A 22,097-nucleotide genomic window follows, 5' to 3' on the forward strand; every position below is an offset into this window, starting at 1 on the left:
TTCCTCATTGCCATGGTATAAAACCTGCCAAGAAGTGACTCAGGAGGAGAGAAATTTATTTTATCTCAGTTTTATGGTGGAGAACACAAGTCAGCTGGGGCGTATGTGTGGTGGCAAGCATTTGCAGCACAGCTTGCTGTATTTCTACCAGGAGAGCAGAGACTAGAAATGGAGCAAGGCCAGCCTACATGCCTCAAGACCTGCCTCCTCATAACCCACGCCCTTCATCTAGGCCTCACCTTCTCAAGATAACTTACCACAACAGACCAAGTATTTAAACTCATGTGTCTGCAGGAGACATTTTGCTTTCAAGCCGTAACAACACTAAAAACAACAAAATTGGTAACATGGAGGAAAACAATACATTCCCCATGGTGAAAATTTAAACTGTTGGGTTCCAAGGACTACCTCAAGTGTGATCTGAAATGTCCATACATATATAAAGGACTGTGGCGGTTCCAATCATCATAGTAATCTGAACGACACATTTGGTGTCTGCGCACAAGTCTAAATACTGGGTTAAAGCCCAGATGCAACCGTTACTAGCTATGTGATCTCAGGTAAGTTATCTTTCCATTTCTGCTTCTTCTCTGTAATGGACACAATAATAGTATAGACTTCACTGGACATTTGGGAAGGTTAAATGACAGGGTATACATAAAGAACTTCAATAGGTTGATAGTATAAATTATACATACTGTCATGGGTATTATTGTTATACTTTATGCTTATTACAACTTGGTGTTCTAGGTTAAAAGGTATGCCAGTAGATGAAATAACCTATGTGAAGTGAACTAATCATTCTTTCCTTCTAGAGAGTGTAACAAATGGGGACTAGGAGGCCCAGAATACATTCTGAAAACCCCACGAAGCCATTAATATCACTAACATATTGAACCTTTGCCCACTTATCAATATTTACAACTCATTTGTTCTCAGGACTCCTTGGTGGGAAGTGATGATGAAACACAAGGCAAATGCTGCCTCTTGGTTGAGGAGTATGCAAGTGGCCTGGCCATCAGAGGCAGGCGAGAGCCAGTGGCTAAAATATTGGGCTGTAGTAGAATTCCCGAATCAATTCATTCCGTCACTGTTCATGCTGGGAGGCTTTCGTGTGCACTCTGATGAATACTGAAGACTATATGGAATGATGGCACATCAGAAAATCTGAATCCAGAGCATTTTAGGTGGCAAATTACTATACAGCCATAAATTCCAGCTTTGATTGCATAATAAAGAATGATGGTAATTCTCATTCTTTATTCATAGTGAGAAAATGCAAAACAATTCCTCACTGTTAAAGTGAATGTTATTAATTTTATATTTAATTACATAGCCTCTTTAAAATGAGAGCCTAATTATGTCAGTGTCTTAAATAAATTATTGCTGTGGTATGAAGAATGTAATTTTTTCTTTTATTTATTGGCATATTTCACTGTACATAGTGGCAAGTTTCAAAAATACATTTTCATCTGTATATATCATATACTTTAACTATATTTAACCCCAGGCAACATTGTCCTTTTCCACCTTTCTCATTTCCCTTTAGGCTAGGATAGCTCCTTCATTTCCCAAAACTGTCTTTTTATCACTTACATGGTATTCATATATATATATATATTATATATATGAATATACATATATTATATATATATATAATTTGTTCTTTTATGGCACAATAAAATTCTACAGTGCAACATGCCATTTTCCCCTTTATCTGCTGATCTGTTGATGGACATCTAAGTTGGTTCCTTAAATTGATTGCTGTGAATAATGCCACAATAAATATGGCTGTGCAGGCATCTGTGTAGTCTGATGACTTAGACTGGAAGAGTTAATTTTAACCTAACAACTGTTAAGTGCACATATTTACATTTATTTAACAACAAGACATCTAGCTTTGTGCGGTGGCTTATGCCTGGAATCCAAGCATTGGGGGGGGGGCGGAGACAGGACATGAGAATCACCACAAATTCTAGGCCTACTCAGCCTATATATTGTGCTCATCTTGGCTGCAACATGAGATGAACACAATTGGTCAGCAAGAGCAAAAGAAGGAAAATGATCAAAGCAGCCTAGGAAGCTCTAGAATAAAATCCAGTAGTAGGGAGATACACATATTGTACTCCATAAAAAAGAGTTTGGCAGCACTTTCAGGAACAGCCAGGATGGTGGTTTGTTTGAGTGACAATGGCCAATGGCTCATATATTTAAATGTCTGGTCTCCTCCAGTTGGCATAACTGTTTGGAAAAGATTAGGAAACATGCTATTCCTAGTCTCTCTCTCTCTCTCTCTCTCTCTCTCTCTCTCTCTCTCTCTCTCTCTCTCTCTCTCTGTGTGTGTGTGTGTGTGTGTGTCTTTCTCTGCCTTCTTCTCATGGATAGGCATGTAAGCTCTCAGCTACTTCAGCGCCATGTCTACTGCCATGCTCCCCAACAGGATGGTCATGGAATCAGCCTCTAAAACTGTAAGCCCCAATAAAGCCTTTCTTCTGTAAGTGGCTCTAGTCATAGTGTCTCTCCCCAGCAAAAGAGAAGCAACTAAGACAGCCAGCAAGTGGAGCCTTGACATCTCTCAGCCGGTGAGTGGGTAAGTAGCATAGATACACATTAAACAGAAGGAAAAGGACTGACACTTGAAATTACATAAGTTGTATTATTTTAAGAGAAATAAGACACACAAAAAGGACTATATCTGGGACATTAAACAGACATTAAGGAGACAAGGAACAGATTGATGGGTTTCTAGCACAGAAGACTGATATAGATGTGAATAATTTACATTGGTATAAATTTTACTCTATTGATATAAATTTAAGGTCAATTTTGTAATATGTATATGTATTTCTGATACTGATTAAGGTATTGTGATTGTGTAGTTCATTTTAAAAATGTAATGTATAATTAAGAAATATAGGTTGTTAATGGATAATCATCAATAATAGTAAAGCTTATAGTCATGTTAGTTAGATTTTCTAGATATATAGAGATATATTTCAGTTAGATAGGCATTCTTCATATCTTTCAAAGACTACAGAATATGGCATTTAATGTTTTAATAACTTAGACTTTTCATGACAATGAGACACATCTGCTCCTGAAAGCACCAGCTACTTCAAGAGGAAGATGGGCATCGAAGAGGCTACTTATGGAGTTTGATAGCCATTTGGGCAAGAAACTGCTCTTGCCTGGACTATTGTATAAACTGGACACAAAGAACCCTCAGAGAGAGGACTGCTGAACTTGCCTATAGGTGAGATGATCTCTCGGGGTTCCTGATTCATGAAAGAGTCTGTGAGACATTCTGCAGGACACAGCAGAAAGTGACTGAACTGCCTTTGAAATTTCCTGCATCATGGAAATGTCTGCTGGAAACTATGGGCCTGAAGACCAAAGATGGATTCCCCAACGGTACAGAGGAACTTTGGGTGACTGTCCAGGCAGTGAAATGTCTCTGTGATTCCTAGAGTTTTGTAAGTTGCTTACTTCTCATTTACTTAGGTAATATTATATCCTTCTGGAGTCTTTGATAGAGTTGAAGAATAGATAGTTATAGCTGTTTTCCTTTGTTATGATAAAAGATAAAGTAGATATAAATATTGTAACTGTAATTCTTATTTGATAACTGTTTTGTTATATGTAATTTTGCTATGTTAAAGTTAATGCCTTTTTTTGTTTAAACAGAAAAAGGGGAAATGATGTGGGAGAGTCTTCTGTTTGTGTTGATTTCATTCGTTAATAAAGAAACTGCCTTGGCCAGCCCTTAGGTGGGTGGAATAGACAGAACAGGAAGAAGGAAGTGAGGTAGATGGCTCAGTCAGACCGCCTTGCCTCTCCTCAGGGAGACAGACGCGATGAAGCTCCGGCCCAAGATGGATTTACACTAGAATCTTCCCGGTAAGGCACCACTTTGTAGTGCTACACAGATGATTAGATATGGGTTAATCAAGATGTGAGTAAGAGGCTGAAACTAATGGGTCAGGCAGTGTTTAAATGAATACAATTTGTGTGTTGTTATTTTGAGGCATAAGCTAGCCAGGCGGCTGGGAGCTGGGCGGCGGGAACGCAGCCGGCAGCCCACCACTACAGAAGACAAGGGAGGGACCAGTCACTAGAGGTTTCCCAGATAAAAAGTGTATGCTTTCTTTTTCAAAGTAATGAAGATGTTCTAAAGTTGCTTGTGATACTGGAAGTAGTTATGACACTCTGTGCGTATATTAAGAAACAGTGAATTCTATGTCAAACATATAAACTATTTAGCATTACATCTGTTATATCTAAACAAAGTTGCTTTTTAACGCTCCAATGGCAAAATCTGTATAATTTCTCATTGATTTACTTTGAATATTAAGTATTAAACTTGTTCCTACTATTTATGTGCTTCAAAATACGCCTAAAATGAAAGAGAAATACCTTATCTTTCACATCCTTTACATACTTTTGGAGAAGGGTATAAAGGCCTTTCTATAGTGTTATCTTGACATGTCTGTATGAAATAAATAGGTCCAGCTCTGAGCTTGAGACCTGCCTCACTGTGAGAAAAACTGTGCAGCAAACACCTGGGCTCCAGCCACCACACTGTAGAAATCACAGCACAGAAACAAAAGCCTTTGTTCTGGGTGAGACTTAGCGGTAACAAGGTTCTCTGTCTACACTACAATGTATCATTGCTGTCAAAAGCTCTTTGTGCTGAAATACAGATTTGGAGGGAGCTGTTACTCTTCTGGAAAAGAAGGAAATGAGGTCTGGAATGTGATCTCTGCTGGCTCTGCTTTTCCTCCTTATCAAATGTTGGGACAAATAAGCAGACCTGCCCATTGGCAGAGCAAGAGGGAAAAAACACAGTTCCACAGATGATTGAAACATTGTTCTCAACAAGGCTTTGTGACCATGTAAAAATGAATCCTTATGGGAAATACTAAAGCCCTTCTTTCAGATGAGACCATTGTGAAAGACATTACTCTATGCTGCCTAAAATTGGACATGAATGAACATTTAGACAAGGCCACTGTGAACTTCATTACTGTATTGTAAACAGTTGGACTTGAATTAACATTACTTTATCCAACTTTCTGAAAAAGCCATTCCCATATCAAATTGTGTATTAGTAAGTATATCCACATAGAATTTTGAAAAGTGCTCTGTACTTTTCATGAGCCCTTTAATTGTTTTTAAAAGCTATGCACACATACAAATACATATACAGAGACTACAGTCTAAAACGGAAGAGACTGAAGACAGTACCTGAGAACTGATTTTCTCTTGTGCCATTTTTCGCTCCTTTTGTTTGTGAAAGTGATTTGCCAGAATCTGGTCCTGCAGGATTCTGGCATTCTGTTCTTGCAAAAGCTGCCTCTCAATATCATTCCGTTCCTCTATAGCCTAGATACATTTAGAGAAGGATTTATTCTTATACCATGTAACAAGACAAAACCATATTAAGAGACACACTTTGAAAAAAAATGTTCAAAGAGTGGATCAAATCTACAAGAACCTGCCTCCCACATGAATTAGTCATCATTTGATCACATAAATGATAGCCAGCTTTTTCGGCAGTAAAAACAAAACTTGGTGCTGGGAACATAGCTCAGGTGGCAGGGTGCTTCCATGAGGCCCTGGGTTCCATTCAGAACACACTGTAAAATCAGAAAGTGCGGCACATGCTGGTGATGCCGAAACTCCAGTGGGCAGATCCAGGAGGATTAGGAGTTCAAGGTCATTTTAGGCTAGCGTGAGTTCAAGAATGACAGTCTGAAGATACTTGAAGATGCTACTGGAGCTGGAAAGGTGCAAACTTAGCTTGGAAAGGACACAACAAAGGTCCCCAGACCGCTAGCTAGCACTTCATAAAATCGCCATGGAAGTCCAAAACCGTCTACTTGGACTTTGATCAATAGGGGAACAGGGAGGACTTAGAGGCCCTAGAGAATATCCAACCCAGAGCCAATTTAGCAGACTCCCAGCTTTAGGGACCCTCCCATCCCAAGGGGTTGCTTTGGCTTTCTTGCTTTCTCTATTGCTTGGTCTTTTGCTTTTTCTTAGATGCTCACTCAATTCTTTGTTCATCCCAGGGAATGAGTTTGTCAATCCCCTAGACAACTCCCAGCACTCTCATGACACTATTTTTATTTAGAACCTAAATAATACTGTCATTTACCACATAAGAAAACACAGTGGTCCTGTAATAAGACAGGAGCTAGCTGCCCTTTGGTAGTGTCACCCATGGTCGATCACCAGCTAGTCAGATACCACATGTGACCCCTCCCCTGACTGGATAAAAAGTTCTTAGGTAGAGCCAAGACAGCATGCACAGGGTATACAGATTTCTCATTAGCTGGGCCCATTATGTGCACAGAAATGACCAATCCCTGGAGAGCCTACTCAGGCTCCACTAAATTCTCTCTACAAATCCCATGAAAGACAAGGGCAACACAAACAATCAGAGAAGCACGAGGGTGTTTCTTTTTTGGAGCCTGTCCTAGTCTGGTGAATTCGTTCTCAATTTTCCTTAATGAATCTGTATTTTCTTTATTTTTCCTTATTCTTTGTGGACTTGAAACAATGAACTTGGAAGCCATTGGCTGAGGGTGGCTTTGGACACAGCTGAGTTTGCATGACCCAAGCCTCCCTAGTAAGCATAAAAAAAGAGCCAAGGAAGTCTCCATTCCACTCAAAGATGCCCTAGGCTGAGACTGCATGGCCTGGGGATGAGTTAGACGGGCCACACGTGTGAGTGCACACCCCTGATGACTGCAGATCAATACGCAGTTCTCAGAACGTGTCCCATATGTAAGTAACACACGACTGTGTGTGTTTATATTCAATATATCCAAAGGGAAAAGCAATACTGATAAAAATAAAACCAAATTTTATTTGTATGTGATTAACTTACTTTATCAAGACTACTTCTCGCGGTCTTCAATTCCGCACCCAGTTCTCTAACGCGCATCTCAAGCTTGTGCCTCACTTTAACTTCTTTATTATACTGCTCCTCTTTTTCTCTTAACTGTGCCTTCATTTTTTCATAAACCCAGTCAGCATTTTTTCTCTTCTCCTCCTCTTGTTTTAAAGCAAATCTGCAGTTTAAAAATGCTTTTGTTAGGAATGCATTTTGTTAGAAAATGTTAGTTTGCTGGGCTCGTCATTTATTTAATTTTATCCTAAAGTGTCTATGTTCCAGAGTATTCTGAACCTCCTCTGAAGTACTCTTACTTCCTGTTGCCCCTTCTGACGTCATGCCTCCATTTTCAAACACACACAAACTGGGTATAGGTTTTCAAGTAGTTGGCCGCCTCAAGACTAGCCAGGGACCATATCAAGTCAGACACCAACAAAGGCAGAGAGTGCTGTCACCTTCATTAAGGTGACTTACTTATCATAAGTACAGAGTGGCACACAGTTGCCACCTTACAAAATTTGAAGAGATCAGAAAGGAACCTAAGTCAAGGGTTCTGTCTCTTGTAGCACACCAAAAGGGGGGAGATGAGATGCTCTCTGTCCCTTGTCAGCCTGTTTGCAATGCACAACACAGAACTCATGACTTGTTTGAACAATTTTATGTAGGTCATAAGAAGGAGGTGCTTTGGGCCTAGCCACTTTTCACCGGACTCCACAGCAAATTTCCTATTCAATGTAAACCATTGACTTGAGTTCTACACAGAAGCAAATGCCACACACACACACACACACACACACACACACACACACACACCCATGGACGCATGCACAGATGTGCACACATGCATGCACTCATACATGCATATACATGCACACACACACACATCCACAAACACATTATATTGATAAACTGCTACACCAAGAAACTGGCTCTGGAGATGAACTGGCCTTCCCACTCAGATACATGTCTCAACCTGTCCTCCTAACCTCTCTCCTGGGTCAGGCTGCCCCCTTACTGTGTCAGAGAAAAGGAGTGCAACAAAGCAGCCCAGGAGTAAAGATCCTGTGTTCATAAGAAGAGCTAAGGAGTAAACCGTTCCCAATGGACATTACTGCTCTAAAGGATTTATCTCAAAAGGATGCCTACCGAAGAAAATAGCCATGTTCTATAATAGTAGGAATTCCTTATGGGATGCTCTATGTGTCACAGCAACAAAAAGTGACTAATACAAGTACATACAAAGTAACAACATTTATTTAAATACTGAAGAATCAAACCATCAGGATTGATCAAAGAAAAAAAAAAACCTACTGAGATCCACTCCCAGAATCCTCTGTGTTGCCTATACCACCCCACTCCATACCTAGACTTCCACATCCTCCTCCAGGATCTAGCCTGGTGAGTACCAGATATAGCCTGGGTCCTACAGTCAGTGCCCCAGCCAAGTCTGATGGCCCCTGCCTGGTAGTGGAGACCTTTAGGCTTCCACAGGGTCCCCAATCCCATGACTTGACTTAGTCCCACAACCTCCTCCTGTGCTGCACTCAACATCTAGGCTTCCACAAGACTCAGTCTACCATCATTCATGCAGCCTTCACAAGCCATGCCACGTGCAGACTACCCATGTCCTCCTCCAGGCTCTGTCCTCTCCGTCCACACCCTCTCTACTGTCCACACCCTCTCTACCGTCCCCACAATGAGTGCACAGCCTAGACAGGCCTTCGCTGCCTTCACTGCAGAGGAGCTCTAGCTTGGTTCAGTATCCTCCATGCCCAACTGCCACACAACACAACTCTTCCCAGTTATGGCCAACTTTCCCGTTCAGACCTATCTATCCCCACACTCTCAGCTTGGAACAAGAAGTACGTCCTGTGTACCAGGCCAGTCTCCTCTGCCTACCTGATGGCCATTTCTAATCTCTATATCCAAGCCTGCTTCAGCATCTTCTTTCTCCCCAGCACTGCTCCATACATGACAAAATTAAGACTGAGAAAGGAAGCCTACATTCCCAGATCTCACCTAAGGAACGCTAACAAGAGGAAAGATCAAGCTGGTATCTTTTCTCCAAAATCCACCAGTGCTGTAGAAATGTTTGCCCATGAAACTTACCTATATGAACTCCAGGACACAGAAATTAAAAGAAAAAGTATAAACCTCCTCAGAGAATTCAAGCAGTTTAAAGAAAACACAGAGAAACTGTTCAGTGAAATCAAGTAGAAAGAGCTAAAGCGGTGCCCGAGAAACACAAGCTAAGAGGCTGGTGGAGACGATGAGGGCAGTCCAGGGCCTGAACGCAGCTAAGAGGCTGGTGGAGACGATGAGGGCAGTCCAGGGCCTGAACGCAGCTAAGAGGCTGGTGGAAACGATGAGGGCAGTCCAGGGCCTGAACGCAGCTAAGAGGCTGGTGGAGACGGTGAGGGCAGTCCAGGGCCTGAACGCAGCTAAGAGGCTGGTGGAGACGATGAGGGCAGTCCAGGACCTGAACGCAGAATCAAATAAAGAAACAGAAACACTGAAGAGAACAAGCGGAAATGAAGATGGAACTGAAAACTCAATAGCTCAACAAGAGAACTCAAAGGAAAGGAAAGCCTAGCAAATAGAATGAATCAATTGGAAGACAGAGTATCAGGTCTGAAAGATAAAATAGAGGATCTAAACCAAATAAGCAACAAACATGAGAAAATTAAAAGCACAGGAAAAAGCTTTTGAATTATAGGCATAGTTGAGGGAGACGAATCCCAAGTCAGTGGCATAAAGCATGTATTAAATAAGCTCATAGAAGAAAATGTACATAAACTAAGAAAAAACACACCCATATGAATATAAGAAGCACACAGAACACAATATAGACAAGACCAGAAAGAAAATCCCCACAGCATACCATTCTTAAAACACTAAGTAACAAAGAAAGTGTATTGAAAGCTACAGGAGAAAAAAATGCAAGTCAGATACAAATGGAAATCGATCAGAATACAGCTAATTTCTCTACAAAAACTTTCTTAGCCTAAAGAGTCTAGAGCAATGAACACCAATTCCTAAAAACAAAGGACAAAAACCTAGACTAATATATTCAGCAAAACTATCCACCATGATTAAAGAGAAAAGCAAAACTTTCCACATCATTATCTCCCTATAAAAATGTATGTCCAAAAATTCAAGCCTGAAGAAAATATAGGAAGCATTATTTCAGGCTGAAGAGAATGAACATAGGAGAGAGACTGTGGAAAGGAATACAAATTGGTAGCTACTAAAACAAAAAAACGCCGTCGAGAATACAAACAAGACCAAAATCAACAATACAATTACAACTAACACACATTGAAATAGCAATGGCCCCAATTCTCCAATCAAAAGACACAGACGGACTGAATGGATCAAGAAACAAAACCCACCTATATGCTGCCTATAAGAAACACAGCTTAATTTTAAAGACAGGTATCGCCTTTAAAGACAGGGTGAAAGACTGGACTGAAGTACTCTAAACAAATGGGACCAGGAAGCAAGAAGGTATCACTATCCTAATATCTGACAAAATAGCAAATGAAACGAATCAGAAGAGGTAAAAAGTATAGGAAATTTATCCAAATCAAGGGAACATATAAGCAGGAAGACATTACTATTCTAAGCAGATATGCACCAGACTCTGGGGTACCCAATCTCAGAAAATATCAACAACTGGAAGACACAAATTAACATCAATCCATCAGTAGTAGGTGATTTCAACATCCCACTTTCTCCAATGTACAGGTTACCTGGACAAAACAAAAACAGAAAAACATCAATATTAATTGCCTTCACGCATCAGAAGAACTTAACAGATATCTACAGCATATTTTGTCCAAACACCAAAGAGTTCACATTCTCGCTAGCAGTACACGGACACTTTTATAAAGCAGACCTCACACTGTGACACAAACAAATACTTACATATTCCTAAAGATTGAAATCAATGCTTATATCTTATCTTATCGGAGTGCAATCATCTTAAAGTTGACAGCAAGACAAAACACCTCTAGTAAATACACACACACGTGGATATTAAAACACTCACGAAACAACGAGTGTGCCAAAGAAGAAATCAAGAAAGAAATAAAAAATACTTTCTGGCCGGGTGGTGGTGGCGCACGCCTTTAATCCCAGCACTCGGGAGGCAGAGGCAGGCGGATCTCTGTGAGTTCGAGACCAGCCTGGTCTACAAGAGCTAGTTCCAGGACAGGCTCCAAAGCCACAGAGAAACCCTGTCTCGAAAAACCAAAAAAAAAAAACCAAAAAAAAAAACAAAAAAAAAAATACTTTCTGGGACTGAGTGAAAATGAAAACCTCAGGGACACATTAAAGGCAGTCATACAGGAAATTTTATTTTTTAAGTCATATTATTTTTCTTTTTTTATTACCTTATAAATAATACCAATCAAAATTTCCACTTCCTCCCCCCTCCCCTCTCCCCTCCCCCTCCAGTCCTAAGAGAAGGCAGGGTACCCTGCCATACAGAGAAATTTATAGCTCTAAGTGTCTACATTAAAAAAAATCAGAAAGGGTGCAAACAAATAGCTTAATGATGTAACAAAAAGAGGTGGAAAAACAAAAACAAATCAAATCCAAACCCAGTTCATGGCAAGAAACAATAAGAATCAGAGCTGAAATTAATGAAATAAAACACAGAAGACAATACAAAGAATCAACAAATCTAAGAGATGGTTCTTTGAGAAGATAAACTAAACAAAACTGACAGCCCCTTGACTCAACTAAACAAAAAAAAAAAAAGAAAAAGAAAGAGAGAAAGAAAGACCCAAATTAAGAGTCAGAAGAAATTTAGAATATTGTATTGGAATATTTTAAAAACAAGTACTCCATGAAGTTGGAAAATCTAAAAGAAATGAGTAATTTTCTAGATTCAGTCAAAATTAAATAAAAGAAGTCAACAACACCAACATGACCAAAAAAATTGAGGAGATTGAAATAGTAATAAAAGCCTTCCAGCTAAGAAAAGTTCAGGACCAGATGCGTTCACAGCAGAATTCAACCAGGCATTCAAAGAGGATCTAGCCAGGCAGTGGTGGCGCACACCTTTAATCCCAGTACTTGGGAGGCAAAGGCAGACAGATCTCTGTGAGTTCGAGGCCAGCCTGGTCTACAAGAGCTACTTCCAGGACAGGCTCCAAAAGCTATAGAGAAACCCTGTCTCGAAAAACAAACAAACAAACAAACACAAAAACCCAAAACCCCCCCCGAAAAAACAAAAAAATCAAAGAAGATCTAGAACCAATCCTTCTTAAACTATTCTAAATAAAGAAGCAGAGAAGCAGAGGAATACTCCCAAAATCCTATGAAGCCAGTTATCAATCTAATACCCAAACACATTATGTGGTATAAACTGGGGATTTCTTCCTTAATGACTTTACCAGATCTCTCTCCCCCCTCCCCCTCCCTCCCTCTCCCCTTCTCTCTCTCCCTCTCCCCCCCCCCCCCTCTCTGCTTTTCTCTTAGCTCAGCCTCATCTCTAACAGATTTTGGGAACGAGCCTTCCTAGTACCATGGAACATAAAATAATATTTATGTCTTTTAGCACAAAATGTGCCTCTTGCCCAAAAGATGAACTCTGACCTGAAGCTCCCCTCCCAAAGCCACATCTGGCTGACTTATTCTGAAACTGTGGAGAGCTAGGAGGTTGCAGACCACAGTTATCATGGGATATCTTTCACTTCCTAAACAACCATGTATTGTCCTCTGTTTGAGTGATCATCTCTGACTGCCCAGTGAGATCCTTTTTAAAAGAATGTTAGCAGATAACATCTTGGTCTACAGCAGATACTTTTCTGCTTTACATATCTGATTACTTAATGTCCCCACCAGTCCAAGTGGGGGGTGTCTCTGACTCTTTGCCTGCCCTTGGGACTCTTTTCCTCTTAGTGAGTTGCCTCATCCAGCCTTAATATGAGAGTTGTGCCTAGTTTGATTGCGTCTTGTTATGCCATGTTCAGCTGACATCCCCGGGAGACCTATGCTTTTCTAAAGGGAAACAGAGGAGCAGTGGTGGATCCGGGAGAGGGGGAGGTCGGAGGGGGACTGGGAAGAGTGCAGGGAGAGGAGGCTGTAGTTAGGATGTATTGCATAAGAATAAATAAAAATGCCTTAATTTATGACTTTCTCCTTTCTTTTACTGTAGAAGTCCACAAAATTGTGACCATATTGGTATTTTGGGCCAGGCTACTTACATTGTCTCCATAATAAACTGTTATTCCCTCTGAGGTGATTGCTCATTTTTTGTGTCAATGCCAAAATTTCCTATTTTGCAAAACTAAGAATGCTGCCTCTGCCAATTCCCCTCTACCTCCTTGTTTCTCTCCTCCTCCTTCCCACCCTCCTGTCTTCCTTTTCTTCACCTTCCTCAACAGTGTTTCCCTATGTAGCCCAGACTGGCTTTGACCTTGAATTTGAGATTTACTGCCTCTGTTGCCCAAATGCTGGGATTACACACACTACCACAACCAATTCAAAATTTGATTCCTCACCCCCGTCGAAGTTATGGGGATTAAAACCTAGGGCCTTACACATGCTGGGCATAGTATTCTACCACTAAGCCAGCCATAACCCCTAGCCCTTAGACATCTTTAACATTGAGATGTCATACCTTAGATTGCAGAGTTCTTGTTCCTGCTTTATTTTCTCATGTTCGGCATCTGATAACTTCTTATGGAGTCCAATCACTTCATTTTCCACAGTTCCAAGTTTTCCTAGAAGTGCTTTGCAGTGACTATTCTTAAGTCCTATTAACCTTTTATATGAATGAACTGTGTCTTGGATTATTAATAGGCTACCAGAATCTGAATCAGGGAGACACCAACATGGGAATAGAATAGGTGAGTACATTTTGTATATGAAGGACAGTCTGTTCCCACATTCACACATTCTCATACTGAGCAAATATAAGGCACAGAAAGGGCATGAAGCAGCCGAGTGAGATGCCACATAACACGACAGGACAACTATGCTTAACGTTAACTAAATATTTCACAGTAGCGCTAAAAGGTGACAAAAGTGGGCTGGAGAGATGGCTCAGTGGTTAAGAGCACTGGCTGCTCTTCCAGAGGTCCTGAGTTCAATTCCCAGCAACCACATGGTGGCTCACAACCATCTGTACTGAGATCTCGCATGCTCCTCTGGCATGCGGGCATACATGGAGGCAGAATGTTGTATACATAATAAATAAATAAATCTTTAAAAAAATAAAAAATAAATAAAAAAGTGACGAAAGCTTGAGGTTATAGATATATAAAAGCTATGTTTTAGTAATTATACATCATGCATATATATTAAAATGCTATACTAAGCCCTATAAATGTAAGTAAAGACATGTTCCCATGTGTTAGTTAGAATAAAATGCTATTTTTACAAAGTGAATATTATTTTATCAAGATATCTAAAATACAGATAAAACTGATAAAATAAGTTAGGCAGTGGTGGCACATGCCTTTATCCCAGCACTCGGGAGGCAGAGGCGGCAGATCTCTGTGAGTTCGAGACCAACCTGGTCTACACGAGCTAGTTCCAGGACAGGCACCAAAGCTACAGAAAAACCCTGTCTTGAAAAACAAACAAACAAAAAAGCCCTGATAAAATATAGAAATACCTACATGCATCAATACATATGTATATATATATATATATGTATATATAAAGAGAGATGATAGATAGACCGTATGTTTACACACATATATATGTATATATATTGCACAAAGACATGGAAATTCTAGCAATATGAAAATATAAAATGTTATGCATGAAATTAAATGCAATCTATTGCTTAGTAGTTTGAGGATCTGCTCAGATGTTAATGCTTGGCAGTCTAATGGTCAGCGCAGGACCACAACGCAGGTTATTTTTATCTTTATTTTTAATTAAAATTTTCAATTATTTTTAATTGACAAGATGATTCTAAAATTCACATTGGCATGGGTGGCTAGGGCTCTAAGGAATATTTTCAAGGCTTATATTTAATCCTTATGACTACACAAAAGCAAATGCAAATAAAAGCCAAGCAATCAGAAAGCTATATGGAAATGCAAAACAGCTAGACTATAAAAATTACCCGGAAAACCTCCAAGAAGAGTCCATTTAAGATACAACAAACATATAGTAATCAAAACAGTGTGACACTAGTATAAAGAAAGCCAAATAAATCAGTGAAGAACAACAGAACCTACAGGAACATATTGAACATTTAAAAGCAAGCACAAGCTACCTTGGAGGGGCTCAATGAGAGAAAGGATAGACTTTCCAACATGTGGATGAGGAACAACTGGATACTCCCAGCCACAAAATGAACTTAGCTCAAATCTTACACTGTGTATGAAAATAAACTCAAAATGGGCCTAAAATCTCTAAACAAAGACTGGGCTAGATGAAGATTATTACCTATGACCCCCCAAATCAAAATCTATAACTGAACAAAACATAAATTGGATTTTATAAAAATTTAAACTCTTGCCCTTCAAAATACCTTTACTAAGGTTAGGGATGTAGTTAACTGTTAGAATGCTTGCCTAGTATGTGCAGGGCCCTGAGCTATCCTCCAGTATAAAAGAAAACACAGCACCTAAGAAAGATACTATAGGGGCTGTAGAGATGGCTCAGAGGTTAAGAGCATTGCCTGCTCTTCCAAAGGTCATGAGTTCAATTCCCAGCAACCACATGGTGGCTCACAACCATCTGTAATGGGGTCTGGTGCCCTCTTCTGGCCTGCAGGTATACACACAGACAGAATATTGTATACATAATAAACAAACAAACAAACAAACAAATAAATAAATAAAAAGAAAGATACTATAAAGAGAATACATAGACAACCCAAAAACTGGAGTGGGGACAGCTGATGAAGGAATGATATGGAGAACATGTACAACACAACAAACTAAAATCAGACAAATAAACAATTTGGCTTTTTTTTTTTTTTTGGTTTTTCGAGACAGGGTTTCTCAGTACCTTTGAAGCCTGTCCTGGAACTAGCTCTTATAGACCAGGCTGGCCTTGAACTCCCAGAGATCCACCTGCCTCTGCCTCCTGAGTGCTGGGATTAAAAGGCATGTTCCACCCACCTCCTGGCCTAACAATCTGAATTTCTAATTGGCAAAAGACTGGGGATGAGTTTCCCAAAGAAGACATACAAATGAAAATAAGGACATGGAGAAATGTTAAGCATTGCTATTGATCTGTGTTATATGTATTTTGTGTTATAGCATGACAATCCATGGGGAAAGTTAAAACAACTGACATCTATGCTTCTGAAAGAAGGGAATGGAAGACGGTACAAACATGGAAATGATTTTGAAAGCTCTTAAGCACACATGGAAACAGTGTTGTGAGGGGTAGGTTTGTTGCTATCTTGATATGGTGCCTAAACATGTGTTTAGCATAAGTCAACATGTTTAGCAACATATCTAAATTGTCAAATGATATACTTTGTTTTTGTGCAGTTCTCATATATATATATATATATATATATATAAATCAATAGGAAAGAAAAAGCTCTATTACAAGGACAAACTTCTGAGGCACAGGATGGAAACACAGGCATGCAGTATAAATGAAATTAGAGCAATTGTTGGATCTTAAGCAAGGTGTTGACATGATCGATTGTATTTTAATTGCTAACAACAAATGATTCGGTTGTGAAGCAGATCTTGCCCTCAAGAGACGAGTAAGGTTAGCAGAGAAACAATTCCAAAGCATTCCAAAGTTTTCCAGGTAGAGACAAAGATAACCTGATCAAATCATAGTAAACACTCAAGAGAGAAATTGTGGGTTTAAAATCCCAGGCCTACCACTCACACTGAGGCAAATACAGTAGGAATAATAAAATTTCTGGCTAGCCGTATGTGCATCTCATTGTGCCCCTGGCATGCATTGAGACGCATCGGTGCCCGGGTGCAGCGCGAGGAAATGTGCAGAGCTGCCGCTCTTCTAGGTGCGGCAGGCTTACCTTTGCATTCCAGGCTAAGTTGCGCAATTACTTTTAATATAGTTTCATAATTAGGGCAGGGAAACCTGCCGTACTCTGAGGCTGTTTCAGATGACTGTGTTAAATCATCAAAATCTTCCATCACAGGTGGGTTTCCTTTACGACCTTTAAATAAATCATACCAATTTAAAGTGCACTTTAATAATTTTACTACATACTATTAGCACAGAAGAGGCAAATGTCCACACTTTTTTATAGTTAGAACCATAGGGATTTCGGAAGAGAATTGATGTTTTTGATGGGAGGAAACTACCCATGAAACAATGTTTCTTGATCTCATTTTAAAAGTTAAATTACTTCACCTAACAATAGATTTTTACCTTATCTTTCATAAGGTATCTTTTAATATTGCTATATTAGTGTATATTAGCAGTACAAAATGCAGGGGTTTGTTATGACATTTCCATACATGCATATATATAATATTAATTCACTCTATACTCTTTTATCCTTTCTTCCTTTTCTTCTATCCCTTCCACATCCCTGGAAGCTTCCCTTCATTTGAAAAAAGCATAATTATGCATTTTATGATGTATTCTAATGAGATATTACTTTGCTTTTTTTTTTTTTACAGCAGCCTACACTGTTGCCTTCAGTGTGGCCCTTTTGGATCACAAACCCATAAAATCACTTTAAGACAAATGGTAAATCTGTGAAATACAGAAGAATGTCTATAATTGTATCACTTTATATAAAATCACATTTATCATATCTGTTCACAAAGTTTACAAACCATTTAAAAGTAACTTCATATAAGGGTGATTTCTTTATTTGCCCCATTGATAATATTTGCAAACTATTGAAAAACAATGAAAGGGTGATATATCTGTAATGGAAAGAGCAACATTAAGGGTCAAAGGCTAGTATTACTAATAAGATGGCAAAATCAAACTTTCAGTCTAAGCAAGAGGAAAACACATTAGCTTCGCTATTAAATAGACATAAACCAGGCAGTTAGCTGTTATTGTCATTTTTTTATAAAATAAGCTTTTATGAGAATCAAACTCAATTTAGAAAATATTACTTAAATTCCTATCGGGGGAAACACTTTTAATTGGTAGCTTTCTCAGGAGCTACTATGCAATTACTATGTATTATTCCAAGCACTGGGCATGTGTTGTGTTCATTTCTGCCCTCACAGAATTGTGAGGTGGGTTACACATTCGTTACATTATGAAGAAATGAATTAGAAAAATTCCTGGGGTCCTGGCCCAGCAAGATGGCTTAGCAGGTAAATGCACTCACTTGCTGCTAAATCTGAGGTCCTGAGTTCCAGCCCAGGATCCACAGGATGGATGCGGAGACCTGACTCCACAAGTCGTCCTTGACCTCCACATGTGGCAAGTACATGTCCTCCCATCTATCAGTGTAAAAAAATAATAAAGAAAGAAAGCCCGGACCACTCACCCAAGCGGATCAGTGGCTACATGAGAATTTCAGCCATGGATTCTGACTGCAGAGCATGTTTCCTATGTGGTAATGTAGTGTCTCCAATAGTCATATACTGGCAGATGAATTCGTATTAGCACTCCACTTCTTGTTACAATCAATAATTTCTGAATCTTGCAAATATTTGTGTGTGTGTTCATGTGCACACGTGCACATGTATGTGGTGTATACACATATATGAACACATGTGAAGGCCAGAGGTCAGCCTGATGGTCTCAAATATTATTCCCTACCTTAACTACTTAAAAATATTATTTTGTGTTTGTGTATGCGTGTTTCACCTGTATGTAGTGTGGGCACCACATGTGTGCCTGGCACCTGCAGAGCCAGAGAAGGTGTCAGATTCTCTGGAACTGGAGTTAAGGATGCTTGTGAGCCACCAGGCGAGCAACTAATGCTGTTAACCTCCACACCGTCTCTCCAGGTCCCTTAATTAGTTTTTAATTTTACATGTATGTGTATTTTACATCCCTGAATATAGGACTGTGTACCACGTGCAGGCTTGGTGGCTGGGAGATCATAAGGGAGCACTGGACCCACTGAAACTGGAGTTACAGGCAGTTGTGAGCCGACATGCCAGTGCTGAGAGCCAAGCCCAGTTCTCTGCAGCAACAGTGGCAAGTGTTTCTACCTGCTGATCTCTCCGAACCTCCCACCTTATTTTTGAAGACACTGTCTCTTGAACTTGGAGTTACCATGACTAGACTTAGCCTTTGGGTCTAAGAGTCTCCTGCCCAAGCCGTCTAGTGCTGGGGTGACAGGAGCATCACCATACCTGGAACTTTTATATGGATGCTGGGGACCCAAACTCGGGTCTTGGTGCTTGACAAGCAAACACTTTACCAACTGAGTAGTATCCTCACCCCTGAATCTTGAAAATATTTTAAAAAATAAAGTAGCAATAAACATAGACAGTATGTGGGAGCTCACTTTCTCCCTCGCCCTCAAATAAATTCCTCAGTGGGCATGTTTTTAGCTGTTTACTCATGCACCACAGTCACCCATCGTCGTCATATCCAAGCAGTGACACCGTTGGGACTTTGGATCTCATGACCTATGCTTGACCCAACTTTACTTTGTTGATTTCACATAAACAAAATCCCCCCTTTCCCTGGAGTCTGAACAACGGATAAACGGAAACACCTGGATTTTAGGGTCATTTACAAAATCACAACTTTGAATTCATTTCAGCGCACCTAGTACGTTTTCCCAAAACCGCATAGCAATCCATATTTCTCACCTCTTTGCCGAAAACACAAGAGCGCACAGCAGCCTAGTCCAGCCTTGTCCTCCAGCCAGGAGGGTTCAACCGTCCAGTGGTGGCTGCCGGGGAAGGGGAGACTGATAGGGGCGGGGATACGGCTGGGCGCAGGGGCTTCTGGGAGTCCCTGACAAGATTTTTCCTGCGGTACTTCGTACTTTCTGCTTCCTTTGTTGTGAGGGGATTAAATATAGCACATTTGTAAAAATTCTTCAGTATTTTCTTGTTAATACAAATATTTACTTCACGGGACTATTGTTTTTATATTTACTTGAGCTTTGTGTATGAATTTGTTAGACTTTTTTTTTTTTTTTTTTTTTTTTTTTTTTTTTTTTTTTTTTTTTTTGGTTTTTCGAGACAGGGTTTCCCTGTAGGCGGTATATTCTTTGCTATTTCTTAATGTGATTTTTAAAGAATACAAAATAATTGAAATATTTCCACTTATTGGCAGATTGAAGTGGAATAAATCTAGAAATCAGCAACAAGAATAACTACAGAAACCTAAAAACACAAGCTGGAATAATATACATTCAGAATGAAAATGAAAACAGAAGTTGGTATAGAAAAGTCAGTTCTAAGTGAAAAGCTCATGGCTGTGATTGCCCATATTGGAAAAAAAAATCTAAGAAATTTCTATAATGATTTAATGTTCTTCCAGGTCAGTGGTTCTCAACCTGTGGGGATTGAACGATGACTTTTTCACAAGGGTTACCTAATGCCAGTGGGAAACACATTTATTTACATTACAATTCATAAAAGTAACAAAATTACAGTTATGAAGTAGCAATGAAAATAATTTTATGGTTGGGGATAACCACAACATGTGTAACTGTATTAAAGGGTTACAGTGTTAGGGGTTGAGAACCACTGCTCCAGGTCTTACCCACACAAGACGGCACTTTAAAAGCAGAAGCTAGAGAAATGGGTGTTCACTGCTATCCTTTCCCCATTACAGAGTAATTTTGAAGCCAAGTGGAGCCACATGAGCGGCTATTTCAAAAGCAACAACAAAAAGACAAACAAAAGAAACGTAAGAAAAACCTGGAACTACTAGAAAGAAAGTAATGATTGAGGCAAAAATTAATGAAATGGAAATGAAAAGAACAATATCAAAGGATAGGCGAAACATAGATTTGGTTCTTTTTTTTTTAATTTATTTATTATGTATACAATGTTCTGTTTGCATGTATGCCTACCCACCAGAAGAGGGCACCAGATCTCATAGATGGTTGTGAGCCACCATGTGGTTGCTGGGAATTGAACTCAGGACCTCTGGAAGAGCAGCCATTGCTCTTAACATCTGAGCCATCTCTCCAGCCCCTAGATTTGGTTCTTAAAGAATATAAACAAGACTGAGAAACGCTTTATCAAGCCAACCAAAAAAGGAAAAGCTCCATTAATAAAATTAGATATGATACTAATAGATACATAATAGATACTAATGAAATCCAAATTTTTGTTTTCAATATGACATGGGTTAGAATTATGTGAGAAAAGGGACCCACAATTGAGAAAATGCCTTTATAAGATAGGTCTGTAATTAAGCCTGTGGGGCATTTTCATAATTAGTGATTGATGTAGGTGGTTCCAGCTTACAAAATTGGGCCCTTCAATGTTCCATCATGAGGCTCCCATCCCCCTCTGAGGAGCTTTTGGCAGTTAATGGTCGCTGGGGAAGGGGCAACAGTGTTTTTCAGTGATGTAGCCACTGGTAAGTTTATGTGCAAGCAACTCTATTTCTACTTGGTGAGGTATACAAACACATGAAAGACCTGAAATAGAAGATGGAATAGACAGGAAAATGAAGAATCAGTGAGAGTGGGATAAGAGAGGGTCACTGAGAGTAAATAATATCACAATAGGTTTCTGTATACACATATGAAATTGTCAAAGATAAAAAACAAAATATTCAAAAACTAAATTCAACAACACACTAAAATAATCCATACACCATGAACAAATTGCTTTCATTCCAGAGAGACAAGGATATTTTAAAATATAAATTAACAATTGAAATATATAATTACACTCAAGTATAAAATCATATAATCATCTGAATAACTAACTATAAAAGAGAAATTTGAAAGATATCAATGTTTCTTTATAAACCTTGAAAAAAGTACCAGCAGAAGAAACATACTTCAACATAATAAATGCTATCTACAGCAAGTATGTTAAAAGAGAAAATACTGAAATCATTTTCTCTAAAATCAGGAAAAAGTCAGGGATGCATTCTTTCAACACTTATTCAACACCACATTGAAGTTTTAGAAAGAGCAGTGGGGCAGGAGAATGGCATTAAAGGGAGACAAGCACAAAAGGAAGGGAAGTTTCCTTTGCTTGCAGAAAATGTGATCCTATACTTCAAAGATCCTCAGCAGTCAAGAGAAAATTCTCAGGTCCTCTAAGCACTTCCAGCAAAGTATCGGGACACAAAACTAATTCAAGAAACCAGTCAGTTTTTTTTTTTT

At 39.4% G+C, this 22,097-nt stretch overlaps 1 protein-coding gene across 1 annotated transcript in view; it reads right to left on the minus strand.

Annotated features, from left to right (window-relative positions):
• Positions 1–16,998, minus strand: part of LOC119826016 (ankyrin repeat domain-containing protein 26-like) — a 34,296-nt gene extending 17,298 nt beyond the window's left edge. The window contains exons 1-4 of the mRNA XM_042055939.1: positions 16,878–16,998; positions 13,530–13,722; positions 6,893–7,076; positions 5,245–5,382 (exon numbers count right to left, since the gene is read on the minus strand). Coding sequence (XP_041911873.1) covers positions 5,245–5,382; positions 6,893–7,076; positions 13,530–13,722; positions 16,878–16,998 — 636 coding nt within the window. The remainder of the gene's footprint in view (positions 1–5,244; positions 5,383–6,892; positions 7,077–13,529; positions 13,723–16,877) is intronic.
• Positions 16,999–22,097: the final 5,099 nt, after the last annotated feature.

This window comes from Arvicola amphibius, chromosome 11 (genome assembly GCF_903992535.2).
Source record: "Arvicola amphibius chromosome 11, mArvAmp1.2, whole genome shotgun sequence".
Taxonomy (NCBI): Eukaryota; Metazoa; Chordata; class Mammalia; order Rodentia; family Cricetidae; genus Arvicola; species Arvicola amphibius.